Below are 13,298 nucleotides of genomic sequence, written 5' to 3' on the forward strand. Positions count from 1 at the left end.
AGAAGAAGAAGAAGAAGAAGAAGAAGAAGAAGAAGAAGAAGAAGAAGGGAAAGAGGAAGAGGAAGATTAAAAAGAAGAAAAAGAAGGAGGAGGAGAAGGAGGAGGAGGAGAAAAGACTAGTAGGTGGGACAGGTGTGCTAATGCATACCTCTAATTTCAGGCCCCGAGAGGCAAGGGGTAGGAGAATTACCACAAGTTGGAGCCAGCTGAATTACATACTGAGATTGTCTAATTTTCAAAGGTGGAAAAAAAAATAAGTTTGAAGGTGTCAGGCATGGTGGTGCACATCTTTTTAAAAATTTTTTATTTTACATGCTTTAGTGTGAAGGTGTCAGATCCCTTGGAATTGACCTTACAGACATTTGTGAGCTGCCATGTGGGTGCTGGGAATTGAACCCAGGTCTAATATTGGTAGAGCAGACGGTGCTCTTAACCACTGAGCCATCTCTCCGGTCCCAGGTAGTGCATCTTTAATTCCAGCATTCAAGGGCAGAGTTAGGATGCCCTCTGAGTTCAAGGCCAGCCTAGTCTACGTGGTGAGTTCCAGGACAGCCAGAGCTACATAGTGAGACCCTGGGTCAAAAAGGGGTGGGGGTTGGATCATTTTCTAGCCCAAAGGGAAGGCTAAGTTGCTAAAGATTAGGAGTTTTCCAGTTGCCCAGAAAACGCATGTTATTTGTCCTCAACGTTGAACAAGAATAATTAGTTTGAGTCGGTGTTAGACCATTTCTTCTACTCACGGCTAGAGAATTCCTGAGGGGTGACAAGCAAGTCTGAGTCCCCAGTGGAGTTACATGTCCCCCAAAGGCTCTTTGCAGATGTCTTGTATAGACTTACCTGAATAACAGCCTTCACAGGGGACAGAGGACAAGTTAGAGTTAATGTAGAAGATGCGGTCGGTCATTCTCAGACAGCAGACTCGTCGTACAGAAACTACGTCGTACAGCAGACTACGTCGTACAGAAACTACAGGAACGTTTTCCTAACAGATCCAAGTTCCTGTAGTTACACTGTCATAGAAACTGAGGGCTGTGATGTCATCACTACCTACTGAGGTCACATATGGAACCTGGGACTTGAGGGCTAGTCTTCCATGCCTCCATGTTTTTTTGGATTATTATTTTTTTTTGTTTTTCAAGTCAGGGTTTCTCTGTGTAGGCCTGGCTGTTCTAGAACTCACTCTGTAGACCAGGCTGGCCTCGAGAAACTCAGAGAGTCATCTGCCTGAGCCTCCCACGTGCTGGGGTTACAGGTGTGGGCCACCACTGCCTGGCTAAGTCTCTCTTCGAGGAGAGCAGGGCAAAGGCAGAGAGGAACTTGGCAAGGCTCTTCCACCTGGCCTTCGTAAGTAGCCACTCCCTGTGGAACACCTCTAGCTCAGCCCCGGTTGCCATTGGAGGGTACAAGAAATGCAAATTCTGATGTTGGTCCGTGTGAAGACTAACCTTATGTAACAAAATTTTGTTTTCCTGCCCCTAAGCAATGGAAAGGCAGAAATTTGGGTGAAGTAGAGAGCCAGAAAGGGTAGATATGCTGGTACACATGTTTGATCCCAGCTCTTGGAGGCAGATCTCTTTGAGTTTCAGGCCAGCCAAGACAATGTAGGGAGACCTTGTCTCAAAAAAAAAAAAAAAAAAAAATCCAAGTCTGGACAGGTGTAAAAGACACATTGGTTAGCAAAACTAAAAGGCAGGGGTTGAAGAAATGGCTTAGCAGACAAGAGCACAGACTGCTGCTCTTCTATAGGACCTCGGTTCAATTTCTAGCATCTATATGGAAACTAAGAGTTTGTAGCTCATTCCAAGGGGATCCAACACCTTCTTCTGACCATTGAGGGCACTGCATGGTTATGGTGCTCAAACATACATGCAGGCAAAACATCCATAAACATAAGATAGAAATCTAAATAACCCAACAAACAAAAAACAGGCAGCCAGACTTTTATTGACTTTGCTCTGTCTAAAGAATACATTCATGGGGGCTGGAGCCCCAAGGGGCCCAGCAGTTAAGAGCACTGACTGCTCTTCCAGAAGACCCAGGTTCAGTTCCCAGCACCCACATGAAGGTCACAACTGTAACTCCAAGATCTGATACCCTCCCACAGATATATATGCAGGCTAACCAACGCACATAAAATTAAAAGAAATTACCTTTAAAAAAAGAATACATTCATAGAGCCTTTCTTTTTCAATTGAGATCTTGAGAAAATCTAAGAAGACTGTGGGTGGAGAGCTATATTCAGAGTGCTTACCTGGCCTGCATGAAGCCCTTGGTTCCATCCCCAGCACCACATAAAGCAGAATGCACTCTTGCAGTTTCTGCACTTGGGAATGAATGCAGAGGGATTTGGAGTTTGAGGACAGCAAGAACGGTTTCCCCTCAGCAAGTAAACAAATGCAATTTTTTTAAATAAATGCTGAAGCAAATGGGCTCCCTCCAATAAAGGCTGAGGTAGGAGAATCAAGAGGAGCTCAAGGTTAGCCTGGATTCGTAGCGAGAGACCCTTTCAAACTACTAAAACTAAACCCTCACGTATGTCACCACACCCAGCTTTAATCCCAGCATTTGTGAGACAGAGGCAGGAAGAGCTGAGTTTGAGACCAGTCTGGTCTACAGAGCAAGTTTCATGCCAGCAGGGCTACACAGTGAGACCCTGTCTCAAAAGATAAAACAACAAGCAAAAAACTAAAAAAACCAAACCTAGGCTCCCTCCACTCCTGCCAAATTCAAACAATGAAATCTCCACACTTATACAAGGTCACACAGATAATGTATTTGCTTTCAGAAAAAAAAAAAAAATTCTTTACATTTACTTCTTGTTTGTATGTCTCTGTGTGTGCCCATATGCCACAGATTAGTGTTGAGGTCAGAGGACAACTGGAGGTAGTCAGTTAACTCCTTCTGTCTTTGTCGGTCCTAAGAAGGAACTTGGGTTGTTACAATTGATACCAGGTGACCTAATTCATTTAGCTATTTCACCAGCCCGTTTCAGTGTGTGTGCGTGAGTGTGTCTGATTTCAGCAACACACATACAATTAGAAGAAATATGACTTCATATTTATGCTGGGATTCCAGATTTAGAGCTGACAGAAATATGACAAGCTCATCATATTTGGAAGTGCTGTAGGCCATTCTATTTAAAGTTGGAAGGACGTTAAAGGTGCTGTAAGGGAAAACAGTTCTTGCCAGTGACTTCACAAAGTGGGTTTGGCAGAATATTTTTGTATAAATAGTATTTAGTAGAAACCATACTCATGACCCAGTGATATAATACAAATGGGCAAGCCTTTCACTTCCCTTTTCAAACAAACAACAGGGTTGGAGATACAACGGTAGAGCCCTTGATCAAGCTTGAAGAACTGGGATAAACTGCCAGTATGGCAAACAACCATGACAAAAAGAAACAACAAAAAACCGAAACAGGGCTTGGATGCTTGGCTCCCTGAGTGCATACTTGCAGAGGACCAGAGTTTGGTTTCCAGCCCTTCCATGGGGACATTCCCAATTGCATAGAACTCTGGCTCCAGGGATCTCGTTCTCTAACTTCTAAAATCACCTGCATCATGTGCACCTACAGACACATACATGTACAAATAATTCAAAATTAAGCTTTAAAAAGATCAAAGCAACCCAACCCAAGCCAACAAAATCCTTCATATGGTGGAGTGTGAACCCTAAAAATGTACTGAATTCTCTTCAAACAGCGGTTACTGTTAGGGTAACCATTATTAGGTAGGTGTAGAGGCAAAAGTGAACTCAGAGATCCACCTTTGTCTGCCTCTGGAGTACTGGGATTAAAGGCATGTGTCACCTCTAACTGGAAAGAGATCCTGTCTTTTTTGTTGGTTTTTTTTTTTTTTTGTTTGTTTGTTTTGTTTTCTTTTTCTTTCTTTCTTTTTTTTTTTTGAGACAGGGTTTTCCTGTGTAGTCTTGGCTGTCCTGGGCTGGGCTGGCCTTGAACTCAGAGATCTGCTGGCCTCTTCTTTCTGAGTGCTGGGATTAAAGGCGTGCACCACCATGCCCAGGTGAGACTGTCCTGAAAAAAAAAGAAAAGAAAGAGGACAACTAGAGCTAATTACATACAACAAATTCAAGTCCACTGTGGGCTCTATAATGCCAACCTGTTTCAAAACACATATATCACCAAATTTTTTAGAAATCATGGCATGAGGTCCATTGAGATAGCTCAGCGGGTAAAGGCACTTCTTATGCAAGCCTGGTGCTCTCAACTAGATCCCTGGGACACACAGAAAGGTGGAAAGAGAATACTGACTACACAAAATTGTTCTCTGACCTCCACACACGCATATAATTAGAAGAAAAAGAAACAACGACATGTAAAATCAAGATCCACTTTATTTTTTTAAATATGTTACTCTCCAACCCTGGCCAGTAGCTTACTCTCCAATTCTCCAGTTCATTAAGCTCTCAGAGAGGCAGTCACACAGTGACAGGTGTGTTCCACCTTCCTGGGCCTCCAGGAATGTCCCTGCTCTAACATTAGATTTGAACCAGCCAAAACCAAATCAGGCTTGTTGAGGCAAGGGGTCTTTCACTGAAGATGGTAGTCCTGGGAGGCTTCTCCTTCGACGAGCTGCTAGCTCAATTTTCTGAACCAGGCTCACATCCCAGGGGTGGGTCACAAAACTGATAACGGTCCCTGGCACTTCGCTGCCCACACGACCCACCCTTCCTGCTCTGTGGATGTAATCCTGCAGAGTAGGGGGGAAATCATAATTGACAATCAATTCCACATGGATGCTGTCTAGACCTCGTGAGGCTATGTCTGTGCAGACAAGTACGTTTTGGGAGCCGTTCTGGAAACTCTGGAAGATACCTGCCCTCATGGAGGCTGGCATTTGCCCTTGCAGCCTTAGATGCTGGATTTTGTGGTCATCCAGAATATATCCCAGCCAGTTCACAGTGCTGGAGCTATTGCAAAACACCAGGATGGTTCCCGAGGGTTCTGTCTTTTTGGTTTTGTCATGCTGTTTGAGGATCTGAACCAGTTCTGTTACCTTCTCTGCTCCCTTTAGCCTCATAAATGTCTGTTTGACATGAGGCATGATGCAGTGGAGCTTGGAGCTGGTGATGGTGGTGAGATAGTCTGGGCTGCTGACTTTACTCAGCAATTGGTTTAGGCCTTCTGGAAACGTAGCTCCCACCATCACTAACTGAGCTTTGGGATTGAATGGGTCTTCTAACTCATCTGGACTTTCTGCTATAGGGCTTTTTTCCAAGATGTAGTCCACCAGTTCCAGGAAGCTTTCATCCAGCAGTGTGTCTACTTCATCCAACACTATGAAGGAAAGACGCTCTAAGTTGATCAGTTGACTTTTCAGAGCCTTCCACAACGCCCCTGGAGTGGCCACTACCACATCTGCTGACGGACATCTACACAGCTGCATTTTGAGCCTGCTCATGCCGAGGCCTCCGCCAAGCGGTATCACCTGCAGGTCCAAGTATCTACCCAACGACTGGGCCACCGCCTGCACCTGTTCGGCTAATTCTCGGGAAGGTACCACAACCATGCCCCGGGGAGCGGTGGAACGGCGGGAGTCCAGGTTTGCACTTCTCAGGAGCCGTTGAAATAGGGGCAGTAGGTAGCTGAGCGTCTTGCCACTACCAGTTTCAGCAGCGCAAAGGACGTGGCGTCCGCGAAGCAGTGGAGGAATGGTTTCCGACTGCACTGAGGTAGGCCGAACAACTTCGGGCGCAGCTTCCTGAAGCGCGAGCAGCACTCGGGGCTCCAGACCCAGGTCCTCGAAGCTGTCCCGGGACGAGAGGTTCCTCAGGGCGGGCGCCTCCTGCTGCACTCGCTCTATGGAAAAATGGTCCCGACGCGATCGCCGATGCTTCCAGCCACGCGAGGCCAAAGGCGCGCACTCCCAACGGCCCAGCGTGAGGCGGGCGGGCTGGTTCAACTCCGGCCGCCGCGCCGAGACCAACAGTGGCCCAGGTCGCACTAGCACCGGGCGTGGGAAGCTCCCACGGCCGCTCTGTCGCTGCTCCTGTCGTCGCTGCAGAGCCCGCGGGACGCGCACCACTGGCAAGGGCTCGTCGGAGCCGCGCCCCGCTAAGTTCCGTCGGGGCTCCCGAAGCAATCGAACGGCTAGTGACAAAATCCTTGCCGGCCGGGCTAAAGCCATGTTTCCCTTGATGCAGGAGAGGCGCGTGCTAGTGACGTCAAGTAGGCGACCGTGGTCCTCAGTACGGTGGCTGACGCGGATCAGCGTGGCGTGTGGTGTGGCTGCAGCACCGTCCGGAAGGAGGGAGGATCCTTAGAATTCAGTGGCTGCGAGGTCTGTAGGTTCCCATCGGGCGCGGCGATGCCAGATTGGGGTCATCTTTGGGGGAGGGTACGCGGTGGAGGCAGGAGTGGTAGTCTGCTATAGGAGGTGGCCGTGGGGCCCCGCTCGAGGCACCAGGTGTGACGATGGCTTCTGTCTCTTCCGTGCTTCATTGTCCCTGTCCATCATCCCAGAAACTCCAAGGGTGCGGAGTGTGAGGATGGTCTCAGATACGCGCTCTGCGCATCTGCCTGGTGATGGAAATTTAGTGAGTCTGAATGAAGAGTAGGCCTGGAGGCTGAGGAAAAGGTTGGGAGTCTGGTGTCCAGGAGCTCAACCCTGTTCCCTGGTTTAGACCCCAGAGTGCATGCTGGTGGCCTTCAGCTACTTTCGACTGTGAAGTCTGAGATGAGGTCTCAGTTCTTTCAAGTGGAGTTTCTCGTTTTTACATACTGTCCCTTCCTTTCCAAGCAAGCCTCACCTTCTGTTCCTTGTCACCCCTTCCAGCTTTTCATACCGGACCGACCACTCTTGCAGTCTGCTCATATCCGCTGGCTGCTCAGACAGATTTTAAACTGCATGAATAGAAGTGGAAATAAGGGCCCCGATAACGTTACGGAGAGATCACACTTATCTCACATTGAACTGGCCAAGCAGGCTACTTCACTTGAATTTATTGGTTCAGGTTATTTAAAAAAACTTTTTTTATACTTCATACTTCTTGAACACATCTGAAAATTAAATGGGTGTTAGGTGTTTTATGTAGTGTGAAGTGCCTGGAGTGGGAGATAAGGTCAGTTGTGTGGATTGATTACCTGGGAGGTTCCTAATATCTGGAGAAAGTGTTTTAATTTCATTAACTAGAGCTGGCCTTCCATATTTTTAAGTGGACATCTGTGGATTTTTCTACTGTAGAGTAAAAATATTCATGAAAAACTTATCTGTTCTAAACATGTCTAATTTTTCTTTAATTAATTTTACTTCCTAACAATACTCCCTATATTTACATCGTGTTTATATTCTATAGTCATAAATAATTTACAAATGATATAAAGTATGTGAGAGAGGGTTGGGATATAGTTTAGGGATACTGTTCTTGACTATTAGCGTTTGTGAAGTCCTCAATTCACACCCCCTCCCCCAATAGAATATAGAGGGATGTGTAGGAATTTAAATAAGGGGCTTGAACATTCTCAGATTTTGGTATCTTCGAGGTTCTTAGAGCCAGTCTCCAATTGCTACCTGTTGATGATTGTACCATTAAATAGACTGAAATTTAGCTGGACATGTTGGCACATGCCTTTAATACCGGCACTTGAAAGTCAGAGGCAGAGGCTAGGTGTGGTGACGCACTCCTGTAATCCCAGCACTCAGGGAGGCAGAGGCAGGCAGATCTCTTGAGTTCGAGGCCAGCCTGGTCTACAAAGTGAGTTCAGAACAGCCAAGGCTACACAGGGACACCCTGTCTTATAAAAAAAAAAAAAAAAAAAAAAAAAAAAAAAAAAAGAGGCAGGGCGATCTGTGAGTTGGAGGCCAGCTGGTCTGTTATATGGCATGGACTATGACAGTAAGACCCTGTCTTAAGAAAAAAAAAATAGGACATAGGATTATTTTATTTTACTTTTTCTTTATGGTAGTAGAGCATGGCAAGCACATTATTAGTAATCCACAGCCCCAATCTTGACTGTCTCCCTTCCCTTTCACCCCCCCCCTTTTCTTTCTTCATGTAGTCCTAGAGCTCACTATGCCCAGTCCTAGCCCTTGACTTTCTTCTTGTTCCCGTTGTCTGTCCCTTCACAGTATCTCTAGAATGTGACCACTTCTTCCTAACTTCACTGAATCCCTGTCATCTCTCCTGGTGATTACTGAATTGCCTTTGAATCCATCTCCTTGCAGTACTGCCTGCTGCAAGCCCTTTCTTGACCTCTTCTCCAGTTTGCTATTAATTCAGTGGTTAGTGTGAGAACATGAGTGAGCTCTTGCTACTTCCCCACTTGTAACCCTTTACAAGAAGAGAATGTCCCACCATGACCTACATAGTCTGAGTATTGCCTCTTACTATCTAACTTTCAGGAGTCAGTTCTCTCCTTCTACTGAGGGTTCGAGGGATTAAACTTGGGTGGTTGTGCTTATGTAGCAAATGCCTTTACCCGCTGAGCCATCTCACCAGGCCACCACATATTTCTAACTTTTATTTTCCCTTTCTTCAGGCATAGCAGAGGAGGGATGATTGTGAATAGCCTCTCCCTGTGCTACCACAATAAGATCATCTTAGCCCCTATGGTTCGAGTGGGGACTCTACCAATGCGACTGCTAGCCCTGGATTATGGAGCAGACATTGTTTACTGTGAGGTAAGGTATTCCTGGCTTTCAGGGAGTCTCAGGGGAAGGGAGTATAGGTTTCATTTTTGGGTATGAAAGTATTTAGAAGATGGGGAGGCAGAATGGGACCTTCACTCATGGTCTTACTAAATCAGGAGAGAGCCACACACATGATTCTGGTGAGTTCTGTTGCTCCTGATGCCCTCAGGAGTAGGGCAGCAGAGAGCTGTGGGTCAGATGGGTAGATGGGCTTCCTGTCATCCACTGCTCAGGCCTCCAGTATGCCAGTAAACTAACTTAAGTTTAGAAGAAAAGAGAACCAGATTCAGAGTAAGGAAGTTGCATGAGGTTGGTGATAGGTCAGTCAATATTTCCACTGGCTGCTCCAGAGATAATTAGGGCTTCAGAAAGGTCTGATAGGAAAATAGAATCAAAAGAGTAAGCTGCTCCTGGAGTGCTCTCAGCTGAGCACTTATCAGAATGATCTGGAGTGCTATCAGAACATGGCTGTCCAGGGCCATGGTACCAAATCCCTTTCTTTAATCCAGCACTCAGGGAGGCAGAAGAAGGAGGATCTTTGTGAGTTCAAGGCCAGCCTGGTCTACAAAGTGAGTAAGTGAGTCTAGGACAGCCTTAAAAAAAAGAAAAAAAGAACATGGCTGTCAAGATGTGTGGTAGAAGAGACTTCACATCTTGTATCAGCCAAGAGGCAGAGAAAATGTAGCAGGCATACATACCCCTTAGACATTCTTCCTCCAGCTGGGCCACATCTGCAAGTGTTTGTCATCTCCCAGTAATACTTGACTTTTATTGTGTGAAGTCCAAAGCCCCACTTCAGGAAATGTTGCTGAAGCTTGAGGTTTGAGAGAAGTAGGGTAAAGGGAGCTGTTTGTAGATTCTTAGAGTGTTTATAGAATATGAGGAGGGCATTCAGTATGGGCTGGGTTAAGGCGAGAGGTAGGGTCAGGTATTGGGTGCAGGCCAGGGTTTTGTTTCTTATGCTGAAAATGAAATGTAGGGCTTTGCAGCTCTTAGACAAGTTACATCCTGGTTGAAGATTCTTCTTTTAACAAAACGTTTGTTGGGGGGTGCTAGACTTTCATGCAAAAGTCAAACAACAACTTTGGGAGTTGGTTCATCTTCTCTTGGGTTCTGCAGATCAAACTTAGGTCATCAAGCCTGTGCATTGGTGTTTTTTTTTTTTTAAATTTTAATTTAATTAATTAATTAATGTTTTTTTTTTTTTTTTTTTTTTTTTTTTGCCTGCACGTATGTCTGTGTAAAGTTGTCAGATCCCCTGGAACTGGAGTTTTAGACAGTTGTGTGCTGCCATCTGGTTACTGGGAATTGAACCTGGGTCTTCTGGAAGAGCTGCTTGACTCTTAAGCACTGAGCCATCTCTCCAGCCCCCCACGATCAGTCTTGTGCAGGAAGGTCTTTTACTTGCTGAGTCACTGTACTGGCTCCTCCCTTTTTTGAGACAGACCTTTGTGACCTAGATTGGCCTCAGTCTTCAGAGTACTGGGATTATGGGCATGTGCCACCATGTTCAGCTGCTAACTGGTGTGTGACATTATTTCTGGACAGAAATGAATGAACATATACTCATCCCAGATAGGGTACCTGTGACAGAGAAAATACAGATACCACCAAAGGCCAACCTGGTGAGCCAAAGAGTTTTTTTGTTTTAATTTTATTTTTGAGAATATAATATAATGATCCAAATACTTTTATTAGTTACTTCAGGAGTATGAGTAAGGAGTTACATACAAGAGCAGAAATGACTTAAAGACAGCTATATTACCAAAGCTCACCCCAGCTGGAAATGTCGAATGCATTGCACAACTTTCAGGCACCTAGACAGATTGGAGAATGTCTCTTTTAGGCACCTCAGCTGGTCTGAGCCTCTTCTACGAAGTTCAGCCAGTCTCCGTCTTTCCCAGGTCGCTTAGCTAATCTGAGAGTGAGTGTGTCTTTTAGAAGTCCTTACTGCTTATATGTGCTTGGGCTGGGAGGAGCCTGGTATATCTGGTCAGTTTCAAGAATTTCCTGAAGCCTTTGAGTTGTTTACTTCCTGAGCCTAAGGTGCTCCCTCAGGAAGGAACGCAGAGAAGGTTAAAGGATGGAAGATTTCACCTCTCTGTTTTATCTTGGAGGACATTGCTTCACAATACCAGCCTAAACTTCTTGACAAGGTGGTAGGAACTGCCTCTGTTTGAGATGACAAAGAAGGAAGAAACAATGGAAGGACAAGAAGCCAAAGGAAGGCACTCTTCTGTTGAAAATGAATGGGACAATGAAATGATCTACGTGATATAGTTATTGACAAACATGCTAATTAAGCCAGTTAAAGTTTTGAGTCCTCTTTTTAATGACCAGACCAAGAGTGGGCTGGTGCCTCTGAAAGTCTCTTAGTACTGAAGAACAGGTATAAGGGTTTTCCCAGCACAACGGTATCCATGCAGTCAGGAGCCAAGAAATACCACAAGTCACATCAGGCAAAAACCTCCCCCAAGAGATTTACTGGGGAGAAATACAAAGTGGCAGCTGCTTCTGAAGGCGAGGAGAGATAGCAGAGGGCTGGGCAAGGTGGAGGGCTTTTATAGGGCCCTGGAGCATGTGCAATAAACAGGGCGTTCTTCTTCCCTGTCCCTGGTCCCCACATCAGAGGTAGAGGGTTTTTTGTTTGTTTGTTTTTTGTTTTTTCCAAGAAGGGGTTTCTCTGTAGTGTTGGTTCTCCTGGACTCCTTTTGTTGACCAGGCTGGCCTCGAACTCATAGTGATCTGCCTGCCTCTGCCTCCCTGAGTGCTGGGTTCAAAGGCATGCACCACCACTTACAGCAAGTGCTGATATTGTATTATTCAGGGTTCTCTAGAGGAGCAGAGCTGATAGAATGGTGTGTGTGTGTGTGTGTGTGTGTGTGTGTGTGTGTGTGTATGGTATTTATCAGAGTGGTTTGCAGGCTGATCGTCTGAACAGAGGTTCTCATACCTAGATGTCAGGCACTTTACCTGTTGGGCCATTTATTCAGCCACTATACCTGTTTTGTTTTGTGTTGGGGATTTAATTGGTTCCTCAAGCTTGTACATCAAGCGTTTTCCTGGATGAGCGATCACCCCAACTTGGAAAGCATGTTTTACCAGTAAATGTGACTAATTCTCTCTTTCAGTGTCCTCCTCAAATTTGGGGTGGAAATTCTAACTACGTTAGCCCTGTTTGGTGTGCGCTATCCTAAGAGAAGAGTTGTGATTTAGGAACAAAGAGGCTTTTGCTAGATGTGTCAGTCCTAAGCCTCTCACCCAGGCCCAGCGTCTGAGGAGAGCAGGCAGAGAAGCAGGTGTATGTCTTGCTTCCTTGGGACTAGAGTCTGTGAATTGGGCATGGTACAGTGTGGTGCCTAATGCCCCCTGGTGGAGCCAGAGTTGCTGTACAGGCCAGCGTCAGTACTGACTGCCTGCATGTTCTTTCTAGGTCATTCACATAGTTGATCTGTGAGGTTAAGTAGTAGAATCAGCTAGCCTGCCGTGTACAATGGAGCATCCGGTAGCGCTACTGTAAGGAGACACCTGACTTACTTTCATTGTTTGTATCTTGGCCTTTTGAGACAGGCTCTAACGTTATAGTTGTGGGCCTGCAACTTAATGTGTTAGCCAAGTTGGCCTTGACTTCCCAGACAAAACTTCTGCCTGTTTCCTGAGTGCTGGAATTAAAGGCATGCACCACCACACCTGACAAGATTTATTTTTTATTTTTATTATATATACACTGTAACCTTGGAGCATAGTGCCCAGCCTGCAGGGAAGCTAATGTGAGTTGTTTTAGTTACTATTTTACTGGGCTTCGCTGCAGGATGGAGACTTTCAATCTTAGAGGAAACTCCTACCCAGTAATGCCTGTGGGTGCCTGGTGCTGCAGAAGAGGGCATGGGGTCCCTGAAATTGAGTTAGAGAAGGTTGTGAGCTGACATGTGGAGTACTGGAAACCAAACCTGGGTCTTCTTCAAGAGCAAAAAGTGCTCTTAACCACTAAGGCATCTCTCTACCCCATCATAACTATTTTTAGTGTACAGTTCATAGTGTTAAATAATCTGTGTTGTTATGAAACAGATCTCTAAAGCTGTATTACCTTGCAAAACAAACTCCATAAGAGCAACTCCCTAACCACCTTCCTAGCTAACCTCTGATAACCACTGCTGTTTACTGTTTCTATGAGTGACTCAGATAAATGGAACTACACAGCATTTATCACTGCAGAAATGCCTTAGTTTATCTAGCATAATGCCTTTTTTGTTAAAGATTCATTTTAATTTATATGGGTATGAGCTTGTAAGTACAATGCTTGTGGATGCCACAAGCAGGTATCAGATTCCCTTGAACGGGAGTAACAAGCAGTTGTGAGCCACATGATGTGGGTGCCAGGAACTGAACCCTGGTTTTCTGCAGGAACAGCACGTGCTCTTAATGCTGATCCATCTCTCAGGCCCTAGTGTAATGTCTTAAAGATTTATCTAGGCCATATGTGATAATGAATGTCTTTAATCCCAACCCTAGCAGGCAAAGGCCGGCATATCTGAGTTCCAGGCCAGGCAGGATCTACAAAGGGAGACCCTGCCTAAAACAGGAAAGAAAACAACACATGCACACACACACACACACACACACACACACACACACACACACACACAC

The 13,298-nt window shown here is 45.6% G+C and overlaps 3 protein-coding genes across 5 annotated transcripts in view; 1 reads left to right on the forward strand and 2 right to left on the reverse strand.

The window, feature by feature from the left end:
• Nucleotides 1-904, reverse strand: part of Dpep2nb (DPEP2 neighbor) — a 5,176-nt gene extending 4,272 nt beyond the window's left edge. Inside the window, exon 1 of the mRNA XM_055620990.1 lies at nt 838-904. Coding sequence (XP_055476965.1) covers nt 838-904 — 67 coding nt within the window. The remainder of the gene's footprint in view (nt 1-837) is intronic.
• A 2,785-nt stretch (nt 905-3,689) lies between these two features.
• Nucleotides 3,690-6,167, reverse strand: Ddx28 (DEAD-box helicase 28). Of its 2 annotated transcripts, XM_055621140.1 has the most exons (2): nt 4,838-6,167; nt 3,690-4,036 (listed from the first exon to the last, which is right to left on the reverse strand). In XM_055621140.1, the coding sequence occupies exons 1-2, from the start codon at nt 6,147-6,149 to the stop codon at nt 3,795-3,797; spliced, it is 1,554 nt and encodes a 517-aa protein (XP_055477115.1). In that variant the 5' UTR covers nt 6,150-6,167; the 3' UTR covers nt 3,690-3,794. The 2 variants fall into 2 exon arrangements, with proteins under 2 accessions (XP_055477115.1, XP_055477114.1); XM_055621139.1 differs by lacking the exon at nt 3,690-4,036 and having other exon boundaries at nt 4,342-6,167.
• A 37-nt stretch (nt 6,168-6,204) lies between these two features.
• Nucleotides 6,205-13,298, forward strand: part of Dus2 (dihydrouridine synthase 2) — a 38,472-nt gene continuing 31,378 nt past the window's right edge. The window contains exons 1-2 of one of the 2 annotated variants that reach the window (XM_055621162.1): nt 6,205-6,302; nt 8,501-8,642. In XM_055621162.1, the coding sequence (XP_055477137.1) occupies nt 8,517-8,642 (126 nt within the window). In that variant the 5' untranslated portion in view covers nt 6,205-6,302; nt 8,501-8,516. Of the gene's footprint in view, nt 6,303-8,500; nt 8,643-13,298 lie in introns of those variants that run through there. The other variant, XM_055621163.1, reaches the window with a different exon arrangement.

Source organism: Psammomys obesus, unplaced genomic scaffold (assembly GCF_907164565.1).
Source record: "Psammomys obesus unplaced genomic scaffold, mPsaObe1.curated_primary_1811, whole genome shotgun sequence".
Taxonomy (NCBI): domain Eukaryota; kingdom Metazoa; phylum Chordata; class Mammalia; order Rodentia; family Muridae; genus Psammomys; species Psammomys obesus.